The sequence below is a fragment of the Nanorana parkeri genome, unplaced genomic scaffold, assembly GCF_000935625.1.
Source record: "Nanorana parkeri isolate BGI_ZX_2015 unplaced genomic scaffold, ASM93562v1 scaffold188, whole genome shotgun sequence".
Lineage (NCBI taxonomy): Eukaryota > Metazoa > Chordata > Amphibia > Anura > Dicroglossidae > Nanorana > Nanorana parkeri.
Window position 1 is genome coordinate 298,001 of NW_017306456.1, and position 7,540 is coordinate 305,540.

Here is a 7,540-nt window from a genome sequence, read left to right on the forward strand (position 1 = left end):
GGGGTCCTGGTGGTTTGTGGGGGGTGTTGGTGGTGGACGAGTGAAGGGGGGTCTTGATGATTTACAGGGGGGGTATGCTGTTGGTCTACCTCTGGCTCACATGAATGTGGCCTAATACCAACTTCTTGTAGCACTACAACTTTCAGCCATCCCTTAAGGTTTCAGAACCTCTGGGATTTGTGACTGCATTAGGCACAGGGGGTCATTTCAGTTTGTTGTAGAAGTTCAGAGGGCAATAAATCTACACTGCTCAGATCAGCAAATGCTCCTACCACCCAGAGGGGGATCTGTGAAGATGATCCCAAGGTCAGCGTTTCTATAATAGAAACATCACATTCCTTACCAGCATTCCTAATGGGGCCCCTCTCCTACCCCCAGGCCCCACAGCGGCTGTGTGGTCTGCTGTGGCTATTGTTATTCCACTGGTTCTGGGACCTGTTGTCTAAATGCATCTGTAGAGCCATGCATGCCCGATATGTAACCACCAAACTCCCCCAATCCACCTACCTGATCCCTTTATGCTCCTCCATTGTTGCTGCAGTGTAAAGGAAGAAGTGAGTTTTGTCCTACGCCAGTGCCTGGGGCAGTCCTGTGATATGTGAATCATTGCAGGAAATCAGCCAGTTCCCCGTCACATGACTCCGCTGTACTTCAGTTTTTCTTTCACTTCTCTTGTGCAACAATGTAATCCGCTTCTTTATTATTGCAGCACTGAAAGCCAGCAGACAAGAAGCCGGAGAGCCGGGGGAAACATTTTCCAGGGGCAACTTGCTGCTATCAGGGTATTCCAGCTGATCAGGAAATGTATCTGTATAATTGTATGTTGCTGTTTGTATCCCCATGAAGAAGATTCCTCTGACCAAGTGACGGGTCTCAGAGCAGGAAGAGACGAGAAATCTCGATGGGGGATATAGACAGCGTAACACAAAAACACAAAACTCCATGCAGACATAAAAGGCAGAAACGAATGCAACTCTGTAATCCTAAATACATCACTAAATGTATATTTTATATTTATTTGTTTTTTAATCCGAGCAATAGAAGTACCAGAATTTGACTTGGTATCCCCCTGTGCAGCAGAGCTTAGCCTGAGAGAGGGAGAAGCAGCAAAAAGGAGTCTGTCAGGCGTGATGCAGTGCAAGGACCATGCTGATAGGAGGACAGAGCAGAATGACAGAGGGATGAACTCATCAGTGAGTTGCTTCTCTTTTAACTGTTCATTCACAGAGTGCGGGTGGGCAGGGAACCTATAAGTGAAAGTGAACCTGCAGAAGAGGAAGATCAGGCCCTCTTCCCTGCCAGGGTAAGAGTGGTTAGGGAACCTGTAAGTGACCTCGTCCTATACCTTCCACCTTTCTGAAGTGAGAACTATGGAGAACACCTTTGAGCACAATGTAGCAAAGAGACAAACAAAGAAATACCTTGTCACACTCCTTACCGGACCAAAGAGTTTGTTTATTGGAACGTCATGTCACCAAAACTAGCGCTTTCGGGGGCCACGCAGGGTCCCCTTCATCAGACTCAGCAATTACACGATTTCGTGGCCCCGAAAGCGCTAGTTTTGGTGACATGACGTTCCAATAAACAAACTCTTTGGACTGCAATACTGTTGGTGTGCTGGTGACATTTATTCATCTTTATACAATGTAGCAAAGGACACACCCATGCCACGCCCCCGTGGACCATGAACAATTAAAGGAGAACTATGAGGTGATTTTCACTCATCCTCATAGTTCTAGCCGACCTGTGACAATGAGACTGTTACAGGTCGGCTCTAGAGATCGGGAAGTGAGCGAACACATACCGTCGCTCGCTCACTTCTCGATCCTGTCCCTGCAGAGAGTGGTGACTGTCACTCACGGCTCCCTGCAGGGATTCCCCCCCTCCCTCCCCACTTCGATCCTCCAGCGCTGGCGGAACAGATGGAGGGGGGGCGGGTACAGCTGGCTCTGCCTCTAGATAGGCAGAGCCAGCTGTCACTCACGCAGCTGGGCGGATCCAAACAGAATTGTTGGGATCTGTTTCAGCTGCGGCGTCTCAGTATACCGCGAGCAGCAGCTCGTGATATACTGAGCCTAGGGTGACAGGAGGACGCTAGTTTGTGTCCTCCCGTTACCCTTAGGAGAACTATGGGGAAAAGCCTTAACCCCATAGTTCTCCTTTAAGATGAAAAAAAATTATAGGTTGAACCCCCACATTGGGCGCCTTGTTGCCCATATACTGCAGCATATGACATTTACAGGTGTCGTCTATCTATTCATAACTGCACATAGAAGTATAAATCTTGATGAGGCATCAGGACGAAGCCCCAGGAGGAGGGGCAAAACGCTTCAACGTCTCTGTGTGTGCGTGGACGACCCGGATCCACCGAGGATCATGCAGACATTATCTCAGCATGTCCTCTTAAACTGATTACACACCATGAACTGACAACTCTTCCACCATTTGATGTTCCAACCAAGGGGAAAACCGGTTAGTACCCACTGTGCAGCCCTCGAACTAGATCGTCATACTTGAAAGGAAATCTTTCCGGGAAAAGAAACCTAAACTGGATACCTGGGATTACGTGCAACGTCCATGAGCCGGCTCCTTGATAACCAATCCGGGAAGATCGTGAGTTATACATAGTTGCAATTACAATCTCTATCCGAGAAATGTTGAATAGATCTTTTGGATCCATATACGTGAAATCGTGTTAGTGATTCTTACATGTGAGCAGATTTGACATCCTCGGTAGACGGAACAAATCAATGACAGAAAGACCAATCTGGATAAAATGTTGTATGATACTACTGCCTACACTCTATCCATGTACTATATCTCGGCTAAACATCTATAAAAGGAATGAGAAATGACCCACTAGGTCCCCTTTAAATTCACATCGACAATCCATGACGGATAAATAACTGCAAGCCGAGATATTGCTATCTGACAGAAAACCGAGATATGGCTATCTCCTGATGAACTGGGTTTATAATACGAAGAGAGGCAGTCTTCAACCCCATCTATCAGTTTTGGTGAAGACAGGGTTAACCCACTAGGTATGAATGTGGTTGTACATGTAAGACAACGTTGTTGATTTTCTTCTGGAGTTGGTGCATTTTTTTCTATGCATAAAATAAAGCTATATTTTTTTTCTATTTATGGTCTGAATTAACTCCTTCCGGTCAGCGCACAGAACGGTGCTTGTAATCACACGCAGCACCTGTCCTTCCCGGGAACTGCCTGATACGACCGTGCACACAGCACAGAGCTGCACATGCCGGCCGATTCCAGTGTGAATGAGGCCTATGGGGTTGATTTATGAGGAATTTGCGGGGTCATTCGCCCCCGAGACTATCTGCGAATGTTCATCCTGAGCAAATATATCTACAAAGGAACGTTCTTTTGTTTTTCCTTTATAAGTGTCATTAGATTCAGTCAGATGTTCTGATTGTAATCTGAGAGAGACCATAACGCACACGCGCACACACACACTGGTTGAACTTGATGGACCTGTGTCTTTATTCAACCTCAAATACTATGTAATGTCACATTGTGGCCACTAGATGGCGATAAAGATATAGGGATAAGGAATGGGTAAGGTGTTCTGCAGTCCTGTCCTAGGGTGACACGTTGTTCCTCCATAGCAATATAGACAGTATACTGAGTGAGCAGTGTCACCCTAAGACAGAAGTGTGTTACTGGTGAAGGTAGATGGAAAAGGAAAACTAATGCAACCATCAGAGGCGTTAACAGTGGTAGAATTTTTTTTTTTCAACCTGAATTTGCAATTCAATTTATTTTTTTTATTGCAAATTGCCATTAGGTCATCGGGGGCAGTTTTTTGAAGGTCACTTTGCCTAGACACGCTATTGTCACCCAGATGGCACATCAGTCACTGTCCTCAGAGAGCCTACAATCTAAGGTCCCCATTGCACACACATACAAAGTGCCAATTTAGACGTTCCAGCACGTCTTTGGAGTGTGGGAGGTAACTAGAGGAAATCCACGCAACTAGCAGATTGCCCTGACCGGGATTTCAACCAGCGACCCGAGAGCTGCAAGGCAGAAGTGTGAGGTGCTCCCAGTGTCCAGGGAAATCAGAGGAAGCAATTTCAGTCTAGGAGAGGAGCCAGTACAACTGTGCAAGACTGAAGGGAAGGCCGGAGGTCAGATACAAGACTGAAGTGAAGGCCGGAGGTCAGATACAAGACTGAAGGGAAGGCCGGAGGTCAGATACAAGACTGAAGGGAAGGCCGGAGGTCAGATACAAGACTGAAGAGAAGGCCGGAGGTCAGATATAAGACTGAAGGGAAGGACGGAGGTCAGATAGAAGACTGAAGGGAAGGACGGAGGTCACATATAAGACTGAAGGGAAGGACGGAGGTCAGATAGAAGACTGAAGGGAAGGACGGAGGTCAGATAGAAGACTGAAGGGAAGGACGGAGGTCAGATATAAGACTGAAGGGAGGTCAGATTTAAAAGATAAAAATGAGGTTCAATGCATTTTGTTAGATTCAAATAAAAATAAAAGAAACACACAATTGTTTTTTTATAATAAAAATGTTTGTTGTATTATTTCCCAATAAAAAGAAATGGTGAACACAATGAAAAGTTTTCCCCCAAAAAAATATAAAACATCACAGTTTGTTACATGAATTTGTTTTTTGCAGGTTGTATTTTTTACATTTGTAGCAGCGAAGACAAAGTGAGATCGTGACAAAACGTTCACCCTCCAAAATCTCCACTTTCAGCTTCATGAAGAATGGATTTGTACGCGTTGTTCTGTCAGAACTGAAATATAAAATCTTTATAGAACTAAAAAGCTATTTAGTTTTAAAAAGTTAAACAAAAAAACATTATGGCTTCTTCCAGCCATTCTATAATAATCCCATGAGAAAGTCCTGAAGAGATCTGTCTGTGTCCACACACACACAACTGAAATATCAAGTTTGGCCGGTCTTGCGCTTTAAAAGGCACTGGTCAACCCAGATGGCTGTGTGCGGTGCTCAGAGGATTACACAGCAGCAGGTGGACGGATAATCTTTGGTCTCCACTTTATTCTCCCGTCCGTAGACAAAGTACTTGCAGCTCTTCCCCTTCCAGTTGTACTCCACCTTGGTGAGGGGCAGCCACTCTATGGTCTGTCGCTGGAGACACAAAAAAAGAGATTTTAGGATCAAAGTTCATCATGGTCAGTGCAGTGTGATCGCTACAATGTTACCAGGCAGGATGCTTAGGATACATTTTGTTTTGTTGGCTAGCAAACACTTAAGAGGGGTATTTATATAAAAATCCATGTTGAGAAACTGCTGTGTACATTCACTCATTTGCAAATAAGTGTTATTGGTGGGTTTTTCGCTCCAGGTCAAATGTAAATCATTCATACAATTAGGGGGAAATCAGGAATATACCACATTATGGCCAGTAGATGGTGGCAAGGATCATAGGAGATGAGCATGTCTTTCCTATGATCTTCAGCTCCATCTAGTGGCCATAATCTGGTATTTTCCTGATCCCCTCTAATTTTATGAATGAAATACATTGAACCTGATATGAGAGTATATTAATATTCAGCACATCCCTATAATGAGGCATCTCACTGGGTCATGTCGGGTGGGGGTTAGCCTCAGTGTCCTAGGTTGCAAAGAGCTCTTAGCAACCTGTGACGTTCTGGCTGACGTCCTCGCCCAGCTCACCAACATCACTGGCCGCTTCTCGGCCTTTTGGCTAAGATCAAGTGTAGTATCTGTTCTTATCAGTTTTCGGTGCGGAAAAGAACCGTCCTTGCGGGGGGATGGCTACTTAGTACTCGCTGGAGTGAAAGAGCGTGTGGGGCTGCTTCCTGTGAGAGGGGAACAGCTCGGTACATGGCTTTCTAACTGAACAGACGCAAAGCTTGGTCTGGCTGGAGGTTTGGGGGGCGGCAGAAGCCCGTGGTGTTGTGCCCCCTGGGGGTGGCGTCCCAGAGGTGCATCAGAAAATCACTAGGGTGTGGGACCCCACAAGTGATTCACTGTGCACTTGGACACGACACCATATTGCTATTTTCTGCACATTGCCTCCGTGACAGGCCTTATGGCTAGTCCGGGGCAATATTTTTGCACTCCGGCCCCTAAGGCCTGTCAGCGTGGTGCACTGGCACCCTTGTGCACGTTTTTGTGTGCTGTGATTTCACGGTTCACTTTTTTGTTCACAGGGGTTTGTTTACAATGCACGTTCCACTGGCTTTAAAAAAAAAAGCCAGGTTGCCAGGAGCTGATCACGACGCTCTGGCTGTCATCCAATGATATCATTGAGCTGGGCGGGACGCTAGCCAGAGCCAGACCCTGAGGTAGCACTAACCCCCCCTTGGTAAAAAAACAAATGGGGCTCCAAAGGGAGAGGCAGGCACACTGCTGTCCCCCCCCCATGTGACCCAAAGAGTTGCCACCTCAGGCAAGATGAAGTGCTATGTACATGTGAATGGAGTCTTTGGAGATCTGAGCAAGTCTCAGAGTCAAGAAAACAACAAGATACAATGTATCGCCGTCCATACCTGCTTCAGTATCCGGCAGCTGGAGATGAACTGGGAGTAATGCTGCTGGACGGCCGTCTGAGAAGCCTGATTGATGGAAGCGTCCGGGAAATTCACCAGAGGCGGCACCTATGCGAACAAACAAAAAAATCACAATGCAAAAATAGTTCCCAGAATGCAACTCTTTCACATTGCCCTGCAGAGTACAAATCGAAGAAAACTTATACATTTTCATTTATTTTTTCTCATCTTTTAATTTAATTTTTATTCCTAAAAATTGAAAAATTGCCAACGTATTATTTATTAATGTTAGAGCCACATTGTCTCTGCTCCCCAAGGGCCCTTCTCTTGAAATAATTCCACACCGGTTACTTTCTTAAACAGGTCGGTGGGGAATTCAGAGTTTTGGGCAGGTATGAACTCATACAGGTTGTTCTTCCTACAAAATAAAATGTCACACTGTTGGCCGGGCCCATCGTCACAAACACTGGACAAAGTCCGAAAAGCCCCACTTACAAATCTCTATACTATGCCCCCATATGTCAAACCACACCCCCTTCCGGCCCCCAAGGAACAGAAGCTTAGAGATTTGAATAGTCGGGATTCAGCAAACCTCCTGTAGCTTTACTTACTGCTATACAGTATCGGTGACAACAATATTGTATACTCACCATGCAACAGTCATCTCAATATAGGAGACAACTTGCCCCTTCCCAGCACAGCCAGGGCAGGTCTGTACGTTTGTCTGGTTGCAGGTTTTGCATCTGTACAGAGAAAAAAGAAATTGGGCCATTTTAAGGGTTTGACTGTGTTCCATTGGGGGAATTTCCCTTCATTTCCTGTCTGATAGTCACAACAGGAAGTGAGAGGGCAGAGAGAGGGAACCCCCCCCCTAAATTGAGGGAAAGCCTCAATTTTTCCCAATCTATTCCTGTTCTGGTAACAAACCAAAATTTGGGGATTTTTTTTCACTTTCAGTGATAATGGTCACCAGGACACAGAGGGTGACTCTCCTTAATGGGGACCACAAAAAAAAAAAAA

The 7,540-nt window shown here is 45.7% G+C and overlaps 1 protein-coding gene across 1 annotated transcript in view; it reads right to left on the reverse strand.

The window, feature by feature from the left end:
- Positions 1-4,965: 4,965 nt before the first annotated feature.
- Positions 4,966-7,540, reverse strand: part of LOC108786004 (protein SSUH2 homolog) — an 18,117-nt gene continuing 15,542 nt past the window's right edge. Inside the window, exons 11-14 of the mRNA XM_018555213.1 lie at positions 7,171-7,263; positions 6,872-6,938; positions 6,521-6,628; positions 4,966-5,132 (exon numbers count right to left, since the gene is read on the reverse strand). Of these exons, the coding sequence (XP_018410715.1) occupies positions 4,992-5,132; positions 6,521-6,628; positions 6,872-6,938; positions 7,171-7,263 (409 nt within the window). The 3' untranslated portion in view covers positions 4,966-4,991. The remainder of the gene's footprint in view (positions 5,133-6,520; positions 6,629-6,871; positions 6,939-7,170; positions 7,264-7,540) is intronic.